Source organism: Melospiza melodia, chromosome 1 (genome assembly GCF_035770615.1).
Source record: "Melospiza melodia melodia isolate bMelMel2 chromosome 1, bMelMel2.pri, whole genome shotgun sequence".
In the NCBI taxonomy this organism is placed as follows: Eukaryota; Metazoa; Chordata; class Aves; order Passeriformes; family Passerellidae; genus Melospiza; species Melospiza melodia.
In genome coordinates, this window is record NC_086194.1 from 49089640 (window position 1) to 49116767 (window position 27128).

General features: G+C 40.5%; 1 protein-coding gene across 26 annotated transcripts in view; it reads right to left on the reverse strand.

The window, feature by feature from the left end:
• Positions 1-1227: 1227 nt before the first annotated feature.
• ARPP21 (cAMP regulated phosphoprotein 21) overlaps positions 1228-27128 on the reverse strand; it is a 361236-nt gene continuing 335335 nt past the window's right edge. For all 26 annotated transcript variants that reach the window (XM_063157213.1, XM_063157201.1, XM_063157239.1 and 23 more), the window contains 2 exons: positions 3206-3357; positions 1228-2047 (listed from right to left, as the gene is read on the reverse strand). In XM_063157213.1, the coding sequence (XP_063013283.1) occupies positions 1790-2047; positions 3206-3357 (410 nt within the window). In that variant the 3' untranslated portion in view covers positions 1228-1789. The remainder of the gene's footprint in view (positions 2048-3205; positions 3358-27128) is intronic.

Below are 27128 nucleotides of genomic sequence, written 5' to 3' on the forward strand. Positions count from 1 at the left end.
AATCTGAAATGAGAGCTCAGGGTCACAGGCAAAATTCAAATGAAGTATCTTGATTTGAAAAAAAAAAAGAAAGAAAAAAATCAATCAGCAGTCTCTCCCAAGGCATTTCACCTCTAATTGAAGAGTGAATTGTGTTTACTTAACTGCTCATGCTCTTGACTGTCTCTCAGCAAATGAATCGTGATTACACTACATAAAATTCAGTATTTGGCTTTCCTATGATCCCACAGGACTGGATTCTACACTTTAAGACACATATGTAAAAAAAGAACTGAACTCTGAAAGATATCTTTTCATTTCATAGAAAATAAAAATGTTTCCTTCAAATACAGATTTGAAGCCACTCCAGCTCCTGTTTCCACAGCTGAAGTGGAAACCATAGGAAAGGCCACATATGCCAAAGGTAAAATTAAAGCTGTTTCACATTCAGATTACCATTGGTCAAGGGCTATGTAGGCTGCTGTAATCGTGGATACCTAAAATCATATTATGTCATAAACAGATTTTACACACAGATGGATCTTTGTTTTTTTCATTATGTGTATGCATTATTCTGGAGTGCTTAACTATTGTAAAGGTGCTCAAAATTTATCAAAAGTGAAGTTTAAGTGAAAAATTACTCAGACTTTTGTCTCAAATGTTGTCATCTGAAGCAAAATGAGGAACTACATGTAGCATTTATGAATCAAGAACAACTTATCAGAACAAGCTGGGAATTTGAGTTAAGACAGACATAATAATAAAACACCACCACAGGAACTGAAAAAAGCTCTAAAACTTTCTGGCAAACCACTATGTTTTAAAAGCCAACCTCCCATACAGACTGTTAATCCCCACTTACTTGAAAATGACAGATCTGATTTGTGGGTCATCTTCTTTTGTCAAAATGGCTTTACAGCTGGTGCACCAGTTACTGGGTAGAGCATCTCTATGTAGCAGGATTGCTGGGTACTGTGGTTGGCACATCAGTATTAACTGATGTTCCATCCAATGGATGGAATATCATGGGACAACTATGTCTTCTCATGTACTTCCTGGGTGGCTACACTACAATTCCAAAGTGGTCTTAGCTGTTATGGTACCTCATGCTGAGACACAGCTGTGTTGCCTTCTCATCAAACTCCTCTAAGCCCATTAAGCACCATTCCCCCATTAGCTTCACTTGATAAAAGACAATGCAGAAACTAAAGGAAATTCACTCAGAAACAGAGGAGATCAAGCAGGTGGTAGAAACATGACCTTCCTTCATGAGGTCAAATAGCTTTATTGTGATTAAGCACTACAATACAGTATATATCCATAAAAAAACTCTATAGTGTATATAAATTATTCCTTCCATTCAGTAATTCTCTTTTTGTTTTCAATTTTTTTTCATTTCCATTACAGCTTTGGTACAATGTGATTTTATTATATTTTTAAATACTTTTAGCTTCACAAACTCAACACAAAGTACAAAACTAATCCGAATCGGGGATATTACAATCTACACAGTGGTGTTCAGTGGTAGGAAAAAATCTTACCTCAATGAATTCATGTCACTAGCTAAGCTATAAAGGCATACCTAGCAGACATGACAAAAATATGCACCATTAACCAGCAAACATTTTTTTTCAAAATTTATTTTAGTTTTCTTTTTTTTTTTTTACAGGTTTTTCCAGCAGCAAATCACTTGAGCATTGTCAGTACTCGTGTCCTCAACTGATTATTCTGTTGTGTTCCTCTTCATTTGAAGGCCATGATTTATTTGTCAAATAATGCACCTCTATCCTCATAAATCTAAGCCACAGTGTCAGTACTTGACCTGCCACCCTGCATTGTTGATGCTTGCACAGTTTGTCCTGCAGCTGGCAGAAATAACTGGAACGTTATTGGAGGGGCAGTGTGGGGCAATCAACCGGAGGTTGTTCTGTGGGGCAGGAGGTATGACATTACAGTAGACAGGCATTCCAGTGGCTGTAAGTGTTCCTTGACCTGATTGATTAGGTAGCATGAGTGGTTGTTGATATGATTGTTGCGGCAATCCTTGAGAACCCTGGGTCATTGGCACCTGGGTAGGAATACGGAAAGACGTAGGGGGAAAAAAAGACAGCAATTACTAAGCAAGTTAAAGTAGGCTCCCAGTATCCCTACATTCCTTCTAGCTGAACTTGAGTATACTGTATGTTCTGCCAAAATGTGCTATTATCTGCTGCTCGGAACTGTTCTCATCTCTGAGGATTTTTTTGTTACAGAAGGTTTTAAAGAGAATTCCCTCTGCTTTTAGGCCTAGAAAGTGTCTCTGTCCTGACCTAGCAGAATATGAATTACTGTGATATGGGATCAGTGCAAACAGAAGACTCGACCCTGGTATATCTAGGCCATCTAAAAGGTCTAAACCTTTAACTTGATCATTAACCTTTAAAACACGTTTTCCAAATAGTAATTCTGAAGATGTAAGGGGAAAATTTTACCCATAAGCAATTCCCCCATTTCCATCTGTGTCGCTGAAGCATTTTCAAAGAAGCTGAGGGAAAAGGGGAATGGCTGCTCAATCAGTGCAATCTATTAAAAAGAATGAGATGTCATTTAGTTTCTTAACTTTCCAGAGGGACCAGTAGGAAGTGTAAGCACAGGCCACCTCTCACATGCGCTTGGCATATCTCACGGAAACTAGGTACAAAGGTTGGGAAATAAGTCTGGGTAACTTACGGACTTGGTAAAAATCAAGCCACTGCCTTCCCTCTCCCCAGAACCCAATAAACAATAATCCATCTGGCTACAGCTTGTTATAGAAGACATGGTGAGATCCTTGGCAGGAGTCTCCACAGATGAGTAATTTTTAACTGGATCAGGCAAAGCCCTCAACTTCATTACAGGAAACAGTACTGCACTGGCAAAAAAGAGAAGAAATGAACAATGTTCTTATATTTTTTAAAATTAATTTTCTTCACAGGAAGAAGTCTAATTCCTTCGTTCTTTGTGACATTACCCTCACTTCAGGCTGTAATAAATAGTTCATTTGAAGCATTCCGAAATCAGAACGAAAATCAGGAGTACTAAAACATGTAAATAGGAAGCAAAGAAACTGACTTAGAAGCGTTTTCATCAGAAGGCTTCCTGCCACACGCTACCCAAATGAAGTTATAAAGGCACTGTGTGATGCAAAAACTTAATTCAATTAAGCATTCTCCAAGAAAAAACATATTTCCTTACAGCTCCTAAATACCTGATAAGACGACATGGCTGGATACTGCACCATCATGCCTTGCACCTGATTCCCCTGTTGATTATTCATCAGGTTCTGGCTTTGGGGCGGCTGCTGCATTCCCATGAGACCCTGGAACCCCTGCTGCTGGTTCGGCAGGACAGGCTGGTAACCTGGAAGAGGAAAGGCATCTTCAAATACCCTCTTGCTTGTAGGGGCAAAATTGCAACAGTTCTAAGGTACAGCAAATGATCCTATCATTTATACCCAGTTAGTTAAAGCGTTACTCATTCCTGTAGAAATGTTGCTGGAAATGAAAACTAAAGTGCAATAAACAAGTGCCATGAGCTGGCAGCCCTAGCAAGCTGGCCTGAGTGGGCACCACACTTTCTTTATGCTTTTTGACACTGTGGCAGAGACCACCTGGAGGAGTGTCTGACTGCAGCACAGGGCTGTAAAGCCCTCAAGAGGCACAGGGTGCTACTGTCTTTTGGCTACTTCCTCAGAGGCAAAACTCCCAACAACATCAAGGACACCAGCATTTGGCCTTCATGGTCTAGCCTGACAATTTCTTTCAGGTCACATTTCTTACCTTATACTCTTACCTTCCTTGTAATGCAGCTCCCTATCTTAATATAAACAGAGAAGCCTTTATTTAATCAAGAAGAACACCTCTATACACACTGGCTCTCGCTTGCAAGATTTTTTTATCCAATTAGAATGTATTAAGGGTAATAATCCACCATGCTATTTTCACGTGCGTCAAAGTAAGGAAAAAAATTAGGGAGTATCCTCCCCATTGCTTGTTAGGAACACTGCACAAGGATGAGAAGCTGATGCTTCTGTTTTAACCTGTGATTAACTCTGTGGTCAAAGTGACCACAATATTGCAGATTTTCTGCTGGGATGGCTCCTCTAGGACTGACAGAGAAATGGGCAAAGATGGGATGATCTAGAGAGCCAAGTCGCTGATGAGGCAGCGGTGCGGATGGGAAGGCAAGCACAAATAAAAAATTGCTCAGCAGCAATGCAAATTTGCCTGGGAATGAGCCTAGACAGATGGAACTGGGCTGGTTGGGTGATGGTGATATTTAGCAATTAAGAACTTCACAGAAAAAGCAGGAAAGGAACGGACTATGCAGAAAGATACTGCCCTTGAAAAATGTGACCAGACATAGGTATTATAAATCTATGAATAATTTCTCCTTAACACATTTTGCATTCTTTAGCACTCATATTTTTAACATGCAGTTATGCAGTGCACTATTAACTCTGTAGTGATGCTTTTACAATATACATATTTCAGACAAAGAACTACCAGAAGGAACGACACTGTGTCATCTTTCTATGAAAAAAATTGTGTCTCATCTACTCAATTTATATTCATAAATACAGTACCTAGTTCAATATACTTCACAAGTGAAAACCATCATCTGGATATTTCTTCATTATGTAAGAGAAATAATGTAACAAATGTCTGTTTCTGCTGGTCTATTGTCAGTTGGTTGATAGCTTTCCTTCTAAGTCTGTTCTTATGCCAGGAAAACGTTGAGATTTCTGGTCAAGTATTTGGCATTAAAGATGCTATTCCAGAGATTAATGTCTCCAGTCAACTGAGCAAAATTAAAAAAAAAAATTCCATGAGCGATTAACTTGGCTGAGATATAGCATTAAACATCTCCCAAACTCACCAGATTATTATACATTCAGATTTGCTCTTTTCCTATGCCCAAACACTGTGTCAGCATATTTTTAGTCATAAAAATTACCAACATCAGGACTGCTGCAACTGAGTTTACAGAAGGCTTATACAGCAATAATAAAACTGCAAGTTCTCTTCTGCTCCCGTTCACCAATTATGGGGGGGAGGAGATAGAGGATAGAAATAAAAAATTTAGCATTGCTCTTCTGGTATTTGCAGGACTAGAAGTTAAGTAGAGGGGTGTCAACTGACAGCAGAAACAGTAACACAAAATTCATCTCCTCCCACCTCCAGTTGTTAAAGTTAAATCCCAGCAGTGTAAAGAACCATAGATGGATAGTGAGCCAGGGATCAAGTGACACTTTTGTGGAATGTAATCCAACACTGGATTTGGGCTCAGAGAACTGAATTGTAATGCACCAGCACAGGGTGGCAGACTGGTGCGCTGCAGAGACAGACAGACAGACACCACTGGGGCCAAGTAGAAAGCAGCTCTTCTGTTATCTCTAGTGGATATGATGGCATAAACATTACTTTTGTGAGCCTACTGCAAATGCCCTGCTGTGTGTTTAAATACACAGCTCTCTCTTCACCTCAGCTTTGTGTTCCATATTCTGCAAATATGACAGATTTATGACCCAGCGCAGACATGACTATCAAACTGAAACAAAAAATCATGGAAAAGCTGAAGTAGCTACCTGTATGATGAATGTATAGGCATGATCTCCTGGGGATATTACAAAAACAGAGTCATAGAATGGGCTTGGTTGGAAGGGACCTTAAAGACCATCTAGTTCCAATGACACACACACACATATAAACACCTAACCCTGAAAAAAAAATCTCCTCTGTACTGGGAAGCACTGCTTAGTACATAGCAAAAACACTCCAGGTTTTAGGTGCAGAAATATGAAAAGGAGACAGGCTGAAGAGCTGAGGTCCACTGGGCTATGCATTAATATTTCAACAATCTTATTCCAACACTCTTCAAAGACTTTAGTGATTTCTCCTGACCACAGGACATGTGCCTCCTCACCCCTGGCCCAACCTGCAGAGTACATCCCTGAAAGTGAGAATAAGACCTTTTTCCTACTCCTTGTCTAAGCCTTTTGCAATGCAGAAAAGCCCCAATACAAATACTTCACATGCACTCTAACATACTTCCATTTTGATTAGATAGGAACAAATAGGTTGTATCCTGAATCCTCTTAGAATTTACGAGAATGTAAGTCCCTTCTTTGTCCAGAAGGAGGTACTCTTGCATATTTAATACCCTGACGTGTGAGTAGAAATGGGGATGTTTTAGAAGGTTAATGGCCTGTGTGTATCTTTGCAAAGATGCTGATTGTCATCTCTTTACTTAATATTCATGGACTTTTTTTTTTCTAATGATCAGCACTGTCTGGAATTAAATGAAGCTATGGATATCAGACTGTGCTGTAGAACCCAGTATAGCATTTAGTCAAAACCCAGCATCTTCTATAAGGTTCTGCACCTCAATAAAGCCACTTCATTTTACCTGAAAGCCCTTTATTATGTTAAATACATGAGGCAACATGCAGGTTTGTCCATTCATTTGAACCTAAAAACATGACAAGGTACAAAAGTATAAAAGTATATTCCAACATTACAGAGGAGATAGAGAATATTAAAAAGTGGATCATTTTTTTTATCTACAACAAGCTTTATAAGCAAGAAAAAATGCTGTGACAAAATAAAAAAAATAATATCTGTTCTGCTATATGGCTTCTGTTTCAGCACAAATGGAAGTAGAACAATTGGCAGTCTAAGTGGCAATCCATTAGGAGAAGAAGTTGTTAATATCAGAAACCAGCTGTTCTGAATTTCCTATCAGTGCAGCCCACATTCTCCATGTAATATTTGAAACAGGTCCTCCACTCTTTACTGGATGTCAATATCTTTGTATGTTTTTGCACTCTGGCCAGGAAAAATAATGGAGGTGGGAGAATTGAGACTAACATCAACCTTTTAGCACTGTTTGTGAAACTATATACTTTTTTTTTTTCTTTTTCCTCAGGGACAGACTACCAGAGAATGCCATTCCAACAAAATTACTTACTTTGTACTCACACAGCACAGTCTTAAACTACACCATGATTTTCACGTGCTATTTACTTTTCAGTGACATGGAAATAATACTGTATTCTCAAAAGTCTTGAAAACTGACTGCAGTGCATGAGAAACCAGGCATTACTGGGCAGAGGTGGATATTTTGGAGCTACACAGGTATAAGAAAAGTGAGAACAGGAAGTGGCAACATGCTTATGCAGCAATAGTTCTCTTTGCACTTGCTCTTTTGCTCATTAGCTTTCATACTCCATGAAGAGTAATCCTTAAAAGCCTCTTTACAGTCCCCTGAGAACATACATACGTGGGTTATTTTCTAATGGCAGTACACATCAGATGAACCATCCTATTACTGCCAGCTCTAGGGCCTCTTTACAGCAATTATATCATCCTGCTCTATGTTATCTCTGCTACAAAGGAGGATTTTTTTAAATCAGGGCAAACATGAGAGACATTGTTAAACAACCAGGGGAACAAATCGTGCACAGAATTTCAACTAATGCCTCAGAGGAAAGGCGAGCCTTGGATTCCAGCTGAAATGGAAGAGGCCGTCATATCATCAAGGTCATTCTCTCAACCTTTCAGCCTGCCTCACCATGCTAAAAGTCATCTAACTTAAACATCCCAGGGGAGAAAGACTGCATGAAAGACCCACAAATGTTTCACTTTCCTAATGAGGCTATGCAGCTCAAAAGACAAAATGCAGTAGTTTTACACCTTTTCTGGTAGTGTCACCCAGAGCTGCAATTAAAGCATGTTTGGTGCTCTCCTGGCCTCAGCATACACCCTTCATAAATGGCACATTCATGTTGGGAGGGACTGCTTCATTGCTCATTTCAGATTTGAAGCATGTCTTACCAACGTTGGGAACATGTGTATCAGCAGTGTGGGTAAAGCGTGTGAGTCCCTGAACTGCAAATCTTATTGTACTCTTTCCATTTGAACAGCCTCCTTGCATCCATGCCCATCCAATGCAAACACATACACTCATAGTGCTTTTGATGTACATTATCTGAGAGCTCACCTGCTCCCTTCTTGCTTTACTCAGTGTAGTAACACCTGAAATTCAGATACCTCAGGAACACACTGCAATGGCTTAGGCAAGCAAAGTCCAAAAGAAGGTTAAAAGAGAAACCTCAAACAGAGGTAAGTGGGCTGGGTGGAATGCTGCACAGAATCTGGTCATGTTCCTGTCTGCTCTGCAACTAGTGCAGTGCCTTTCTGGTGCCCTATGCCATCCTCCCTTTCCTTTCTCCTCAATCCCCCTGTACAGACCAGTTCAGCCCCTGCAACAACTGCCAGGAGCACTGGGAATTTGAGCTCACATGAAAAAGCCAAGGAGAACAAGCACCAACTCTTGGTGTGGACCCTGTGAAGCACCTGAAAATATTTTAACAGCAAATTCTGCACACAGAAGGTGCTTACATTTGCAGAAGGCTCCTCAAAACTGATAAGAGCTGAGAACCAAGCTGAAAACATAATTCTTCTGGTCAGGAAGCACACCTCTTTTTGAAAGGCTTAATGAGCTCACTCTGCTCAACTTATTCAAAAGAAAAAGAAGTACCTGCAAATAGATAGTTGTGCTGGTTTTGGCCAGGGTAGAATTAATTTCCTTTCAAGTAGCTAGTATGGGATGAAGTTTTGGCTTTGTGCTGAAAAGGGGGTTGATAATTCAGGGATGTTTTAGTTACTGCTGAGTGGTGCTTACTCAGTCTCTCTGCTTCTCACACCATCCCATCAGCAAAGAGACTGGGAGTGAACAAAGAATTTGGGAGGAGACACAGGTGAACAAAGGAATATCCCATGCCATATGACAACATGCTCAGCATACAAAGCTGAGGCAAGGAGGGAGGGGGGAATGCTCAGAGTGTACATTTTTCTTCCTGAATAATTCTTAGGTGCGAAGGGTGCTGCTTTCCTGGGGGTGGCTGAACACCTGTCGGCCCATGGGAAGTGGTGAATGGTTTCTTTGTTTTGCTTTGCTTGCACACACAGCTTTTTGTTTCCCTATTAAACTGTCTTTATCTCAAGCCATGAGGTTTGCTCATTTTTAATTTTCTGATTCTCTTCTCTGTACAGCTGGGGAGTATGAATAAACAACTGCATGGAGCTGAGTTGTTGGCTGAGGTTAAACCATAACAATAGTTCTTGAACAGACCAGGAAATGGTCTAATAAAATTACTTGTCTTGAAGATAAACCTAGAACTTTATGGATTAGAAAAAAACCTCAAAGTTGCATCAGACCCTATAATTAACAAGGAGGCAACTTGCTGAGAGTGGAAGAACTTTTGTATCACTTAAAACCTCTAAAATGAGGATGGACATTTTGCTGGAAGATATTCATCAGTTTAATAAGTAGTTCTGGTAATAAAAATGATCAGAATGTGCTCATTGTCCAGTATTAGTCAGACCATTAAATTACACATTCCATATTTGAAATACTTAGGAAAATGTTAGCCAGTTAGCTCTTAACATTATTCCTGCCTCCTAAGCAGAAGGACTGATCTTTTGCATAGGAGAAATTATCTCCTCCCCAGCCTCTCCTCCCTTTAATCACAGGCTGGCAATGCCACACAGTTCATTCTTCCACAGGCAGAGTTCACCTGTGTATATTCTAAGGGATATTTCTGGCCTATTTATTTTACTTTGCCTGGGCTGAATTAGAGCTCAGTAGACTTTGTAAACTGTAAGAAGAACATAAAGAATATGGTTGGTATCTATTCCCACAATTTTACTAAGCTACATTCTCCTTTATTTTTGAAATAAGCTATGGGCAAAGTATTAAAAGTGGATGGATGTAGCTTTTACTTTCTAATAATACAAATTTACAATGCCCATGATTAAGTTATAATCAGAGAAGAAAAAATGTCATTGTAGAACTACAATTCACTCATAGATACATCAGTACATTTGGTAAAGTTTTTGACAGCTTTCTTTTTTACCAAAAGCTCTGAGCTGGTCCATTCCAAAGTATTTGCAGAACTGGAAGGAGGAAAAAACTGAAGTAAGGTGTTCAGCAAGACTGAACACTGTCTTAGAATCACAGAATGGAATCAGAGAATTGAATCACAGAATTGCTTAGGGTGGAAAAGACCTCTAAAATCATCAAGTCCACCCATTGCTCTAACACTGCCACATCCACCACCAAACCACACCCCTAGACATCCCAAAGAACCTTTGGATTCTTAAATAGACCCTAAAGGTTATCTGTAAAACAGGAGGAAAGCCAGCCTAGTTGGGGAATCTTGCATAGGACAGTTGGCCATGTTGTGGGAGCCATATAAGGAGCACAAGTGAGAGCAAGAATTCCAGGCAAGTGTTTTTGGTGGCCAGAACAAAGCCCTTCTTGTTTCAGAGGTCCATCAGTCCCTCCAGACTTTGTGTGAGATACTCAAGTACTGGACTGCATCCAGGTGTTTCACCTCCTACGAGGACATTGTAACACCATCCCTACGCACTGCTTCCTCTAGAGCAGGGCTGCTCCAAGGCACTGTGTTCTTGCTGCCTTCTCATGTCCAGGTGTGATGTGTTAGCATTGGGCGCCCAATCACCTGAGGAAAGGGTCTGGGGTTTTTTTCCCATTATGCAGTTGACCATTATCTGTTAAGTTTCACTGCAAATGATGGACTGAACTGCCGTGGAATGTAAAATTAATCTTTAAATTTAAGCTAATTTTGATTTTAGCCTCACTCTAAAGTGTCTGCAGTTTGGAAGACTCACACAGAAGACACATTAATTAAGGTCTACTCCTGGTGTTATTTTCTGTGTGAGTCTGAAGATTTAAACTGCATCTTGTGCAGCTGAAATTCAAACCACTTTGTAAATTGGTTTTCGTAGTTTAAGCCTGGATCTAGAATCCAAAGCACACTGCAAAGCAAATAGGCTGCAGTTGGTCTATCCATTCCTACTGTGCTTTTTCTCTGGAATACACAAAAAAATGTCTTGACCTAGTAAGATATTTCAGCTTTATATTCTACTTGAAGACATCACAGGTAATTTCTGAGTGTGAACTGGACACCATGTGAGCTAGAGGACAAGTACCTCATAGCTGAATGCTAAAATTCCATCCCTTTCCCCTCAAAACACAAGACCATGCAATTATTTTACTTAGTTTTCACACATATACAAAGAATACCTAGGCCTGAAGTAAGGAAGTCTTAAGAAGCAACAGAAAAGGTACAGAGGTACGAGGTAGCACATAAAACAGCACATGTCAAAAACAGCAGCAGACAGACTCATCTTGCCCATGGCACTTGGCAAGTTCAGACCCTCCAAAAACAAGAGAAGGCTTTTAACACAAGTTTGGCTTCTTTCATTTCAGGTAAAAGCACATCCCACTCCAACAGTACAGCTTGCAGGGGAAACCATGGGTTATTGTGTTAGATTTGTTTTCAAAATTTTATAATAATGAAATGGATTCTTTCAAGTTTGTGAGATCAAAACAATTTTTAGCTAATGGCACTCCAGCTACACTCACTGGAAACACATAATGCAGCAAATGTATTCCTAAAGTGATTACAATGACAGCGACTCAAATAATTCTCTGCAGACCTGAGGTTATAAAACTGCAGGATGTTGAACTTTGAGTCTTGAAACATAATTGCTGCCAGAACAGCAGCTCTGAGTCCCTAAATTGGCCATAGCTTTGCAAAAACACATTCATGCTTCCCAAACCTGGTAACAGACCAAGAGCCACATTTGTTGTCAGGCTCACACACAAAGAGCCATATTCAGCTGCATTAAGAAACTCAACAAGATGTATATACATCAAAGATATGAGCCAGTAAGATTTATTATCACAAGAACAAAAATCCTGGATAAAAGAAGTTGGACTGTCTCCCCCCCACTTCTTTCTCTCTCTAGTTTACAAAGCTAAAAATCCCCCAAAGGCAATAGGGCAAGAATGTAGTGATCCAGCTTCAGAAGAAGAAATAAAACTGCAGAAATAAATTTCCTGCAATTTCGAATTATTCCAGAGCAACCTATTTGTTGGATTTAGTAAAAACTGCTGATGAAAATACTGTGGTACAGTAGGTTGTTGGTTTGTTGGGTTTTTGGGTTTTTTTTGGGTTTTTTCCCTGTTTTTTGGTGGGTAACAGCTCTGAAATCACCCACATGGCAAGTTCTTCTAGGAACTAGCCAGATGAACTGCCCCTCCTTGTCCTCTTGCTTTATTCTTCCTCAAAAAGCTCTATGAAATCTTGGTTTTACTTGTTTTGCAGCCCCAGGGGCTGGAAGAAGCCCAAAGCACAGAGCATCTGATGCATTGATAGTTTCATGCGCTACTCAAGACAATGCTGCCAACTGGGGGCATTTCTCCACTGCTAACAAAACGGAAAAAAAAAATGTTAGGGAAATAACACAACTTCCCCAGCCAACCAAACCCTCCTGGTCCAAAAGATGGGCAGGTTCAGAGCCTCAAAAACATACTTTTTAACTCTGCTTTTCCTATATAAACTAAAAAAGGTACATTTTTACAAAAGCCAAGATAGAATGCTTTTTGCACAGTCTTTTTCTTGAGACTAGTCACTGAATAAAACAAATGAGTTCACCTGGGAGGTAGAAACCCTCCTGTTGTGGTGATTTAGACTATGGCAATGAGAAATGATGGAAATAACAACACATATCACAATGTAAGATTTAGCACTTCTTATATGTCAAAGAAATATCCATTACCTTTTACCCATTCTTTTACCTTTTTTCTATGATGCTAAGTTCCAACCTCAAAATGAGGAATAGCATTATCTTTTAAAAAACATTTATATGCATGCTCGCTGTCCCAAGGGTGAAAAAATTGGTTGCAAAGAGTGCTGAACTTTAATTTAGTGCCTTCTACTCCATAATCCAAGCAACTACCTTCAGGGCAAACACGCAAAATTGTGTGTAAATTGAATTTATGAATTACTTAGAGATGCATATCCACCCCTCAGTTACCTTTCCACACCTGAACAGAGTTGGTTTAAAACTCTGTGACTTCACTGCTGAGTAAAAAGGTCCAGACAAGTAAGAGGTATGATTAAATACTTTCATTATATACCTAATGAAATCACATACTGTAACATCTTCTGAGACTAAAATTTTAATTAAGGCAGGCTGGCATTTTGGGTTTCTTAGTCCCCCTTATATTCCAGGGGAACAGCAGGTAAGGTCAAAGAAAAAGCTTATGTGATAAAATTGTGTGAGAGTGCTCCTGGGAGACCTGGCATTATTAACGAGAACATGAAGAAGGGCACAGTTGAACAGTTCAAAGATAAATTACTGCATTCAGTTTACTTTTTGCTATAAACTGGAGAACCTGAGAGAGCTGTTATTTGACAAGACATGTATATAAACAGGCATCAAAAAGAGCTTGAATGGATACAAATACAGGAGACTTGAGGCTGGAGAAATGTTTTTGTCAGTTTAAAATCTGTATCTATTCCTATATTTCTCTATACAAAGGATTTTCAAATTATAGGGACAGCTTTAAGAAGAACTTGCTACTAGTAAGTGGCTTGATGCTGAAATAAACCTGTTCTTTCTGAAAATCTATAATTCATATAATTATATGACACTTTATTCACTTATTTTATTTCCTTTCCAATACACATTTATTTTATGTTTTGAGACCTTTTAGCACTCTTCCTGCTCTTCAAAAACTATGAAAAATATTTCTTGCTCTTCTCCTTAAAGATAAATTTAAACAGAGGGGCACATCCTACAGACATGGTATATTACTCAAAGCTTCTGAAAGATTCTGAAAATTCTATTTTTAAGACAAATCCTTTTATCTCACTTCAGTGAAAAAAATACAGGGAACAGCCAGCTGCAATCCAAAATAATTGCAACACAATAATGCAGGGCTCCATTACAGCAGCCTAATTCCGGTAAAGCAGCTGATCCAGGATCTTGGCACTTGCCCAGGCCCTGGAGCCTGACTTAAATGCATTAACCCAAAGCATGTGCAGCTGTTTTTGTAATCTGAGCCTTCTGCATTTTACTGGAGACCAAGAAAGAAGGGGGGGAAAAAAAAAAGAAAAAAGAAGTCACCAGCTAGCAAATGACAGGCTCAAAGGCTCACAAGCTTTGGATAGCATTTCCCCTTGGCCAGTACCACAAGCAAGGGTTTGCCAAAAATGCCCAAAGATGCCCAAAGCCAGCTGAGGTTCCTGCAGGGAGGCTACTACAGGACCTGGGAGGACACTATGTTATTCTGAGAAGGGTGAAATCTTCTCATCCCAACAGGGCTAAGCCTCTGGAGGCATGTATTGCAAGCTGGTGCACAGTGCTCACAACAGGGAGGTCCAAAATAGTGCTAAGGATTATCCAGGAATAATCCTGCTCTCAGCCCCTGCCCACCAATCCAAACAACCTTAAGGAGAGTCAACTGAGACCCATGGGCCGGCAAATAGATAATTTTGGAGAAAATATAGGATGCTCTTAATGGAGATTTACAGCTTAAAGACCAAAACAGATGCAAATCTGGTACTAGCCCTTACTGTAGACACAGTTACATTGATGAGGTCTGCTGCAATTCCTCTTTAGGAGATTTCTGAATAGCTAATGAACAACTAAAACATCATTGTGAGAACCCATTAGTGTTTACAGAATCCTTTGGCAGATGACATGCTCATTAGATGAAGAGCAATACTGCCCATATGTACCTGTGTCTATGTCTGCATTGTGCTACATAAAACAATTCATGGCCATAGAATAACTGTTACATGAAATATCTATTGACTTTGTTAGTAAATCTCCAAAGAACTGTGTGGGGGGACAGCTAATTACCAAAACAAAATTCAGTATGATTCAAAAAAAGCACAAATACAAGACTAGCAGGATCAGATTTTCCATGCCAGCTGCAAACCACAGATTCAGATTGACTGAATTTCAACAGATTCATTTCTTCTGGTTTGATTTTCTGGATTGACCCCTAATAAATAATGGCAGGTCAGAGTAAAAAAAATGTTAAGCCCTGTGTATTGATCTATCTATAACTTTGTTTGTTATCTTGGCATCAGCTCTTGATACTGATGAAATATCTACAAGCACAAGCCCAGAGTGAACCTCTGTGCCAGACACTGTGCAAACTTCAAGGAATAGCTGCAGTCACTACAGTGAAGATGATGCATTCCTGAAAAGACAACTGCAGGTAGAAAAATAAGCAGCCAAGCAAAATAATTTGCCCAGAGAAAAGGACAAGAACCACACGAACACTCTTCTGGAAGTACACCAAAATACGTGTGGAGTGCTTAGACCCCTATTCTGAGCAGGGACTGCTTGGGCAGGCTGCTTCTCACCAGCAGGGCTGTGGACATGGAAGGTCCCTGGGCTCTGGCTGCCCCTGCCAGGCTGTTGTTTTCCACACCACTCCAGGTACAGGTTCCTGCCCTGCCCACATCCTCTCCATTAAAGAAGACTGCAGTGTTCTGGTGATACCATTCACTGTACCGTATTCCATTTTACTGTGGGCAGACTGGGGTAAACAACTGCTAGCAGCATATCACTAACAAACCCTGCTTTTTCACCTTCACAAGCTGGGTTCTGCTCTGTGTCAGCCTCAGGAAGAGCTCTCATAAACACAACATCAACTGTAAATACTGCCAGCAACAAAGACACAGCCACTGCCTGATGGCACTCTTCCTCCCCACGGCTTCTGCATGCACCAAGAGGTACCAAATCACAGAAAGCTGTGAGTTTTGTTTGTTTACCTATAACATAAGGACACAGCAAGCTGCAGACTACAGCCCTCAGCTCGATGCAAACAGGCACAGGGACGTTACTGAAGCCAACAGGACTTTGATGGAGCATATGTCTGTCCATATGGGTCCAACTGCAAAAATCTCATCTTTTCCAAGTTCACCCATGCAGAATGCAATCCAAAGACTACTGGGGTTAGCAATCAACCTTAACCAGCTCTGTACCATATTAGAAGCACTTGCCTGCAACACAGTGATTACTCTGGCCCCTATGCAGCAGAGCCCTTGAGAATTTGCCTTACTTTTAAGCATATAAGGTAATTTCTTGATTTCAGAGCAATGATTTTCAGGCTTGAATACACTTCTGTACCAGGGAACTCAACCTTTTGAAGGAGAGGCTCTCCAGTGGGAAAGACACAGGCACATTTATTCACACTACATCCTCATCATTGCTTTAACAGGTTTCTGAGAAACTTGACCAGGCAGGTAGCAATCAAATAAAGGAGAGGTCCTGTTCCAATAAAATTCAGTTCTATAATATATTAAACAAATTAATTTCTCAAATCCTTCTGCGTAACCATTGCTTAACCCACAAGAGAAAAATTAGGGCAAGGTGGGACTGAGCCTGCATTAATGCATGGCCCTTGCACCTGTTCGTGCCTGTATGAAAGAGCCACCAGACCAAGCAGTGGCAATGTAGCAAGAGATACTGGCAAATAATAAACCAAATGGCACTCAGGGACGAGTCTACCTTACTTCACTTCTGTGGCACAGACACAGGGAGCTCCTACTCATGTCTGCTTTGCCATTACCAACTCTTCTAGTTTACTGCAGACACTAGTTACATTTCCTGTTTTTCTTGACTAAACATGCCTTAATGAAACTGGGTTAAGCCTTTGCTAAAGCAATTGCTGACATTGAGACCCTCCCTTCCCTTTAGCCCTTGAAGTATGAAGTAAAATACCTGTAAAGTGCCTATAAGTACTTTGTATCGGTGTATTCTGGGCATCCCCTCCATTCCATATCACTGCAGAAATATATAAACACTCGCTGCGATTCTGACATAGGTACAAAAGCAATACATTCAATTACTGCACCACAACTGGGCTGTATCTTCCAGCTAAAGCTTTTTCTCTGAAGGAGGGGAAGAGTGGAATCTATAGGTGTGGTCATCCCAGTGCCCGGTTAGCTTCACCTGCAGCCAAACTGTGCATCTTACAAAGAAAGGAATAAATTTTTAAAAGAAAAAAACTCTGGAAAAGGCAAAAACATTCCCCTTTGAGACCCCAAATAGAACACCACCAATTTCCAAAACTCTTTTTTTTTTTTTTTTTTTGTTGTTTGATTTAGTATCTACAGGCAGTTTCATTTTATATTTTAGTTTGCCTTGGGTGTAGAGGATGTGTGGGGTATGAGTCTCATTTCAGAGGAATTTGAGTTTTTGTTTCAATTGTCCAAGGAGTGTGCAAAATAACTCGTTCATACAGTTTTACAAACTCTTTTGATTAATCGGGCACCTAAATTCACAATGCCTGCCTATCCCCACATTACAGGCAAATGCATTCTCAACTCTTGCAGAATAATATAAACATCAAAAAAAAAAAAAAGGAAAAAAAAGAAAACAGGGAATTCATTGTGAAAGTAAACTTTCACCTTTGACTTTTCTAACAAGGGTTTAGTGTCACTTTTGAAAACAAGAGGATTAACACCTGGACTCACAAATTCTTTGCATAATTCACAAAAGAATTTGATAGAAATGACACTCAGCAGCAAGCTTTCCTGAACATCTGTGCCAAGAAATCTTGGCTCAAAGAGAGCTGAAGAAAGAGTAAAGGAGAGGGAGGATGAAGCTGACTTTATCAGTTATTTTCTGCATTGATTCCCAAGTCTCTACCAAGCTGGACAACAGGCTGACAGCAGTGCCTGGGAAAGGGGCAGGCATCACTGCCCCAGTCCCTGCCTCACTCATGCTAGGGGCACTCGTTCTGCAGGCTTGAAAAAGCTTGGAACCAGGCCCCTGGTCAACAGATGTCATAATGGCCAGCCAGAACATGGTTCAATTCAGCTCCACGAACCAAAACCTCCCCTCTATCCCCAGCTTCCACTGCACAGCACGTTAGCTGGAAAACTCCCACCACAGCTGGTCCAGTGTTATTGCTGAGAAGAGGACGTTGGTTAACTCCACCCGTGCAACAGCCTGAGAGGGCTGATCTGCCAAGCAAGAGCATTTTATGCAGACTTCTTCTGCAAAACCCACAGGATCAGTCCTGGTCCCCTTTATCTCCTCGCAAGGTATCTGCAACTGCGCAACTGTAAATAATGCAAAATATACTTTCATTAGCAAAATCCCCCATAGCATAGCACAAATTTAAATGTAGGAGAGTCCTCTGAATATTTGTGCTTTGTCTGCTGTGGGTCTCTCCAGGGTGAAGTGCGCCCTCAGAAATCACTGGGACAGACCTGCCATAGCGCATTTGCTGCCACACAGCACACTTAATATTTTGCAACCCCAGCAAGGCTGTGTTTACAATCTTCATGGCCAAAAGTATTTGCAAAGTCTGAATTCCTGATGGATGCCAGCTAAGCAATCAGAGTGATGGAAAATGCACAATAAAGACCATAAACATATGGAGTCCTCAACTCAGCATAAATACTGAAGATCAACCTGGGTGTGTTGTCAAGGTAGATTTGAGAGCCAGCAGCAGCAGAACTTTTTTTCCTTGCATACATCATAAATTTTGATAGCTTTTTTTTCTTGCCTGGGACCTAGTACACTCTGAGTGCATTACTTCTTTCTGCTTATTAGTTTTCTCATCTGTAAAATAAGGTTTTGAGGAGTGGCATCTTCGTAAAACATTTTGAAATCCAGCAGTGCTGAAAAGTGCTATATGTTCAATTTATAAAGTCAATGGAAAAATATCTGATATTCAATATAATCTATAATAAGGAGAGATCTTTAAGTGCTGAATTAACTAAGAGTTACACACAGAGCTCTGCAAAATTTACAGTTAGATGAAAAATGCTTCTTTGACCCCAAAAAAAGTCTGTTTTTTTTTATTTTTTTCTGGCAGTGCCTGCGGGGGTAGGGCCACATTCCCAGAGCTCTGAGTCTGTCAATACTGGCAGGAAGGTGAGGAAGAGGGCATAGTAAGAGTCAGCTGCCAAAGCAAAATCTTAACTACAGGTCTCTGTGAATCAGAAATTTGTCAGCAAAGCAATACAAATGGATGTTTCCAAATTAAACTGGAAGGGTTTACAGAGGCTTTACAATGCTTGCTAAAAGCATCTGCCAGCTCCCCAGGCTCAGCTAAGGTGGGACAGATGTTTTCTCTGGGAAAAACGGGTTTCTTTGTGCTTTTTGTTTTTCACATAAATTGGGACTATCCTCCACCCTTAGTTCCTCTCATCCTATGAAACAATCTATGTATCTGGGCAGAATAATATACAAATTATATATCAATTCCTCCATGTGCAATCATTGAATTTCATACAGTACCATCCCCCAAATCATCCTTAGGCTAAAATCCTTGTTTCTTGCTTACGTGGTCTGGATGGGGTAACTGATTTCACATACCCTTTCTGGGGTTGCTCAAAGTCAAAGCACAAAGCAGCTGCCAAAAATGTCTCTTCATGTAAAATTTACAACATGCATTTCTGAAGTGGTAGCTGATGTGCCTAGTCAATCTGCTGAAAATGTTTGTGTAGCTAAAATTTTTGAAAAGAGAAAATCACAGGATCTGCAAATACATCTGCAGAACATTCTTTAGCAACCACTGCTCATTCTGAGTGCAAACCTTGAGAATAAACACTAACTTCTGTAAAAGGACAAACCTAAGTCATACCTTTAGATTACTGCCCATGACAAAGAACTTGATCTACACCTAAAAAATTCCATCAGAGATACTGCTCATTTTTAAACAATTAGCATATCTTTTTCACATTAAAAAAACAGAGGACTGCAATCTTCACATTTTAGCAAATATATCGGCTGCAAATAAATAATTTTCTAATTATAAAACTGACTACTTTATAGACCTTATTCTCATATTCTGGAATGAGCTATTGCATCAATTAAAAAAAAAACAAACATACTTTTTTTTTCCCATCACAGGAAAAGCCATGGCAAATTGGTTCATAAATATTCACTGGTATTTTAAGCATGGCTGTAAAAAAAGGAGATATTTGACTGTTCTTGAAACAGTGCATTTGATGTCAGAGCATCTCTGAGAAAGAAGAGCTGAGGAGAGTCTCTTATTGCAGTGAAGTCCTAAACCAGCCACAGGTGCCACTCACAAGCAGATGTCAATCTATGGCAGAAGAAGTCAAACCTGATGGACGAGCCTGCAGCTGTGCAGAGTTTCAGTGGCGCTGGCAGAGGCTGCCTGCTGGGGAGGCTGGGCTGGCAGATGGGAGCAGCCCCGCTCCGCACGCCCGCCCGGGGCAGGGATGGGGCAGGCACAGCTGGTCCCTGCCCAGGTGGGTGGCTCTGGCTGCTGAGGCACAAGTGTCCCGCTGCCCAGCCCTGCCTGAGCCCGGCACAGCTCTGAGTCTCAGTTCTCAGGCTGCTCATGCTCCCAGCTGCTCGCTGCGGCTCAGGGGAAGCACTCCCAGATGAAGGCACTCACTACGCCCTAGGCACAAATAACTACTCGTGACCTCCCTGCTACACCATCCTTGAGCTCTCTCTCCCTGAGTTCTTGCCTGCAAGTGCTTTCTGGATTTCACAAGGCTTTTTATTTTAAATCCACACAATTGATTAATTTGGTGGATATTCTGCACAGATAGCAAATAAAATCTATGAGGCAATGAGGCTCCTCCTCCCCATCTCCAACTCCATGGCTCATGACTGCCATGTAGCTGCTCTTCCTGCTACACAGCAGAGTAGGAGAGGAAATGAGCTGCAAAAACAAAGCTGCCCCAGCTGCATGAACTTAGAAGAATGAAAATTAACAAATAGAAAGCAAACTGCTAGAGATCTTAGAGCTAATTAGTAATAAAAAGTAATAATTAAAACTATAAAGCATGTCCCATAAAAATGCTCTTCTTTACAGTGTTTCCATGTAAAAAATAGAATAATAATAAAAAACCTGGGGCTGCTCCAATTTGTTTGATAACATAAGTCATGATGCATTACAATTTAGACAAACAGAAGTTCAGAATAGTACCAAGGCTATAAAGCATGAGCATAACATATTGTTCTGGCAAGTGATAAAACTGCTCACAATGACAGCTGTGATTTATGGAAGCAATTCAAATACACTTTGAAAGTATATTAGCTTTGCCTCTGCCCACAAAGGGTGCATATTAGCAGGGTAGGCCACGCTGGTGATAAATTACATACCAGCAAGAAGTGAAGGCAATTGGCAACATCAGATGCCCAAAGGCCCTAAGTAACTGTGATAATGTGGTTTTCAGGATAATACCTCACATGCCATGGCATCTGAGCACCAAAAGAAACACATCAAAGCTGTATTTTCATTGGCTCTTTGGAAGATAATGTTACAATGGTGAGAGTTGACTGGGACTTCCCAGCTAAAACTGACATACAAAGCATTTACAAATTGGCTCTGGAGCAAAGTCTGCCTCAGAGGGTCACAATTTAGATGCCACCTCTTGGGTGGAAGCTGGAAAATAACTGCCTCCTGCTTCCAGGCTGTAGGACTGAAGCAAGCTGCAGGCTGTGGACCTAGAGCACACCTACTGCATGGCTTCAGCACGGTGGGCAAAGGGACCCAAGAGCTGCTGTGGTTTAGCTCTGCAAACACCCAGAATGGGATGGGGACGCTGCAACCCCACCTGCAGCACCCCTTCTGCGAGGGAATCAAGTTTCTGGGCACTCTTGTTCACGGCTCACAGCAGCTCAATCTTGCAGAAAAAGCCACGCTCTTCCCAGGGCTCAGAGCAGCACTGGCAAAGGAGCACACAAAAAGCATGATGACAATGCCTTAACCCACAGCAGGGTTTTGCTAACATAAAGCACTGAAAAATTATTTTAAGACACTTTGGGCTAAATTCTGCCCTCTGATGTACCAGCATAGATGAACACTGACTTCAGAGTCAACCTGGACTTCAGGGGGTGTCCTTTGAAGAGCACACAGCCCTGGGCAGTGCTGTGGAGAGCCATGTCTCAGGCTCTTCTCATATTACTAGGGGAAAGTTTAATAAATTATATCTGCCTCCAATTATTGCAGTCCTCCCATTCTGACACACTGGCAAGCTCATCTTTGTGTCCTGAATTAATGGCTGGGCCAAAGCAGTTACATCTTGCCATAGATCAAAAGAAGTTTATCAGCAGTTATACTGTAATGAGCTCATCTGCAAAAAATAAAGCACATTTAACAAAGACTTCCTGCCTGGTGGGAATTTTTAACTTATTTAATCCAAAACACTCCCTTGGGAAGTGATAATGAGTATCTATCCTATTTCTATGATACCCATTACTGCATAACCTGAGGACCTCAGGCATATGGCATGCTAACAGAATGAGTCTGTGAGTAACTTTTTAGTGGAAGTTGGCCATTTCTGGAGTTTTTCTGTATTTATTGGCTCTGAATGAAAAATGGCCCAGTGACACCGTAACTGAAAGGATATAAAACACCTATACATAGATTGATACTTTAAAAGTAAATGAGCTAAATGCTTTCCCTACAGGTGGGGGCTTGGAGAAAATGCAAAAGTGATAAAACTGATTTTCCTAATTTTCCTAAAACATATAGGAAAAAAGAGCTCAGTACCTCTTTGAACCTTTCACCTCCGTACTTCTAATCTAACAGAAGAAAAAATATTTTTTCTTGAATTGAAATTTTAGGTAGCACTAATACTACAGCACATTTCAGGGTATTCCATTTATTTACAGCTCTGCAGCACCACGCTTCTGTAGAAACATTTGCAGGAATTGAACTGATTGTGTGTTATGCCTTAGCCTTAATAGCTTTTTCATTGCTTGCTAATGGAAATATGGATTCAACATTATTTTAAACTTAATTCAGCGTAGAAGAATTAGCTTCATACAGTGCAATTACAATTTTTTTCTACAGCACTTCATAGAAATACAAGGCATAAATAGATTACTTCAAGCAAGGGAAAGAAATGAGAGCATTTTTGTTCCTTCAACAACAACTTGGATATGGAAACTGGAACAAGGAATGCACTCCCCCCTTTCTTTTTCTAGTCTATACATTTCAGATTCATGTTTTTCACTTTAAATAAAGGAATGTCCACAGCATTCCTCAAATTCTACTTTACCAAAAAACCAGAAATATTCTGCTAAACTTTACCTCTGAGCAGGGGAGGGATAATCCCCCTCTACTGCAAATTGGGTAGGAGGCAGCAGTCATTGCTATAGCCTGTTGTCTTTATTTAGAAGAAACAGCAGTACCCCTCCCTGTTCCATCACCTCCTTGTGACTTGATCTCCTGAAGCAATGAAATAACCCTCACAGCATTCCAGCAGTCACAGTAAAAGTGACCAGAAAATGTTTATTTATACTCCTCCCACATACTCTAACCCAGAAAACATTCACTTTATCCCCTGTTCCCTGAAGATTTCACTCTTAAATACGTTCCAAATCCACCTTCTTCCCAAAACCCCATTTCTGCACTGCAGGCTTTGAAATGTCTTTCAGGACACTTCCCTGGAAGGATAACTTCTCTTTATGGGCACAGATGTTATTTTGTCTAAAGAGCCAAAATTACTGGAAACCTATTGCTCCATCTCCAGCTCCTCTGACAGCTTCCCAGCCTCCCTGGCCACAGCAGCCAGCCAAGCTGCTGCAGCTGCAGCTCATTTTTCTTCCCAAGGGAGAGCAGGAATGGTGTCCTGGGCCTCTGAGATTTCATTACAGAACAAAACCCAGCATCTTTTAATAGTGTGATGGACTTATGATTTCATTATTCTCTTTGCAAGGGAAGATTCCACAGAAAGCACCATCAAAAGGAAAGCAGAAAATGTGGTCTCTGAAACTTGCTGAGGTATATTGTCCCCACCACTCCCTTCATTTATACTAGGTATTCAATAATATCCTAGCCATGACATTACATGTGGGCTCAGCAACACAAACAAATTAACACAAAAACTAGAAATGCTCCATACATGTCAGGTCCCTTAGGTCTACAAGAAAATAGCAGCAGGATTCCCAGGCCTAAGACTTTGTTCTGGAAAGCTGTCATGGAAGGTAAATATAGTATAAAAGCTGAGAGTATTTAGCCACATGCTTTTACAGCCTAGTAACTAAAAAGAATGTTTTTGCAGTGCTGTCCTTCAAATGAAAGGAAAATTCCCCACTACATTATGTTCAATTTTTCAGTTTCTGTTATGTCAATATTACAATCTTTTGTAACAAGAAGACAAAAGCTTCTTCATCTTCTTGAAATCAATATTACTTCTCAGGCAAGGGCAACTGGTGTCTCTTTGCTAAGGCTCTATTTTAACATACTGCCAAAATACAAATGCAATTCTTACTCAATAGATAATAATCTGCTTTTCAAGACCAAAGGTTGAAGTACCCAGGATGAAAAGCCTGCACATATTTTAGTATGCAGCACCATTCTTTCCCAACCCTGCAAGCAAATCAGAATTCTGATGGTGCAGGATGGTCTGTGCAGATGCACCTGTCCAAATGTCAGCTCACACCAGCAGAAGGTTAAGGTCCAAACTAAAGAGAAATCTTACACTCCCCAAGATTCCCTTCATGCCAGCCCTGCTCTTCCAAAGTGTCATCACAGCAGCTTCACTACTGAAGGACACTTCAGCAGAGAACTGCATCATTCCTAAAGTTAGGGATGCATGAATGTAAGAAAAAGCTTGATGAATAAATCTGCATCAAACCACACACACTGACAACTATACAGAGACAAACAGATCCCTGAAATGAAAAGCAAGCACTGAAAACTGGAAGAAATTTGTCATTGCTTGGTTATAGCTGCAATCTCTTTAGAGGTCATATTTCCAGCTTTCAAAAATGGGAATACAGGTCGATGCATTTGTGTCTGAATGGCCTTGGAGAGCACCAGGGAGCAGGGTTAAGCATTTAGAAATCAGAAAAAAGGCAATGCAAAAGTAGTCCCTACAACCTTAATTCCAGTGACATAGGCACATATGAATGAGATCCAGTATTTAATTACCTAACAATCATGTATACTACAACAGAATTTGCCCTAAAAATTGCTGAAGAATTGGAATTAATGTGAGAAATGCTTCAGCAGAATTTCTAATCTTTACATTTCCTATGCGAACCCCAGGAGGACTGATTCAAAACAGTATTCAGCATGACAGCTTATAAAGACTTTACCTCAGCCCTTACACAGGTCTAGACATTCAAGAGCACAGATGGATTGGTAAACATTGCTTAGCAGTTTTCTCCAGATGGATCCTTTGTGAGCTGTGGGAAAAATCCTGTGAGAAGTTGGCTGAGTAGGCAAAGTGAATTTCAAAAGATCAAGCCTCGATGAAATCTGCATCTGCTTTTGCTGGTGCTCTTCAAAAGGGCAAACATCTTGTCAAATGTTAACCTCCTGCCCCGGGGAGAGTGGTGCTGGAAGCCACAATTTTTCTTTTCCCCTTGTTTAGTCACATGGGGGAGAACAGACGTACCTAAGCACGTTCTCCTCTTTCTCAGAAGACACACATGTAGGGCTTTTGTGAATTTTGTAAAGAGGTTCATCTTTGGAAAGAAACAGATGGACACAAGGCAGACTAAAGAAAAAAAAAAAGGAACAAACTCCACACAAACTTGTCTTGGGGTCATTACAAAGTATTTGTATTAAAGGTGTTAAAAAACCAGGTGCTGGCCAGTCAGGATCCAAGAAGAATTCACTGTTCCTAAGGAAACACACAGTTCTGCCCAGGAAGACCCCAACATTCATGCAACAAAGGACAGCTCTTGGGCCCGACACAAATCTTCCCAAGGACACCAGCAGTCCACAGGCTGTGTTCCTAGTAGGACAGATACAGTGAGTTGTAGAAATTACGGGTGTTCAGATAAACTAGGTTTTAAAAAGACAGATTCAGCATCTTAATTCAGTCCTTCTTGAGACACTAGAAAGCAAGAGAAAATGCTTGGATAGCCAATTTCTGAGCAAAGGTAAACATTCAGCTAATACACTGAATCCGTGCTTTTACTATCTTCATTGTACATCAAGATTAAGGGAGTTTCTTAAGCAATTCATAGGCATATTTGGAAAATTAATCTAAAGTTATACCTAGCTTCAAAACCACTAGAAAGATGCGACACCTGACCTTTTCCTAAGGAACTGAATAACAATTTTGATTATGGCTTTTCCTCATTTACAGCACAACCTAATTATGAAACTACATGCATGACCTCACCTAACTGCTGGACTTTTTGGATTCATGCCAACAAGCTAGTTCTTCAGATTTTGGAAAGTCCTGCAAATTAAGCAGGTGGTTTTCTGACGGCTGATTCCTGCCATGGACACTCAAACTCTCCCCCCTTTTCCACATCCAGAAAGCTTCCACCTTCCCTGAATATTCTTTAATCATTAAGCTCTATGGACCTTACCCTAAATGAAGGATAGCTGGGAGTTCTTTGACTTTTAGGTATTATAAAGTGACTTTAATTCCCAAACTGTTGAACAAGAAGATGAATGACATATTCTTGCATCTACTAAAGAAAAATCAGAAATCGACCATCTGCATGGCAGATCCACCAACATCCACCCCTGCTCCATGGCCAGCACAGTGTGCAGTGCAAGCCCTACCTCTCAGCATTACAGATCTCTCACAGCACAAAACAGACATAAACCAAGTGAAATCACATTTACAGTTAACAAAACTTACTGAGATTTTCAGATTACTAGAGTATAGCATAAAAACTAGGCTACCACTTGTTTCATCTCCAGATCAAACATCTCCACACCTAAAGCTTTTGAAAGCACTGTGACAAAGCTGCTTTAAACCAGACAATCAACAGAAGTTTTTGACATTTACTTTTGTGCTTAGTGAGCTCAGCATGATTAGAGCTCCCTAAGTAACTACTGATAGACTTGCACACCACAACACAATGAAAAGAAGATGAAAGAAAAGGTGTGAGGCCACTTCAGGGGAAATCAGAGAAAGCTTTTGGTTTATCAGCCCATTTTCTGTGCCATTGTTCACCTTCTTGGTCTGCAGCAGCCACCAGAAGTATATTAAAATTTAAAAAAACCTATAAAAATAAGAAATTCAGGATTTGTTTTCGAAGCCAATTTTGCAGTCACTCAGCAAAGCACCCTGCTGGGATTCTTTCTAAGAAATACAACTGCTTTGCTAACGGGAGACTCAGGCTGTTTCCCCCTCATTCTCTCAGTTTCAATTTGATGGATGTCCTCAGTCTGTTTACCTACAGGAGGAAACTCAGGAAAAGACTTCTTGCTGATTAATTATGGCCTACTTGGAATCAACATTTTTCTAGTCATCTAGAAATAACTCTCTAAGACAAATTGGTTTTCCATGTGCCCACACCTGTTTCTCCAATAAA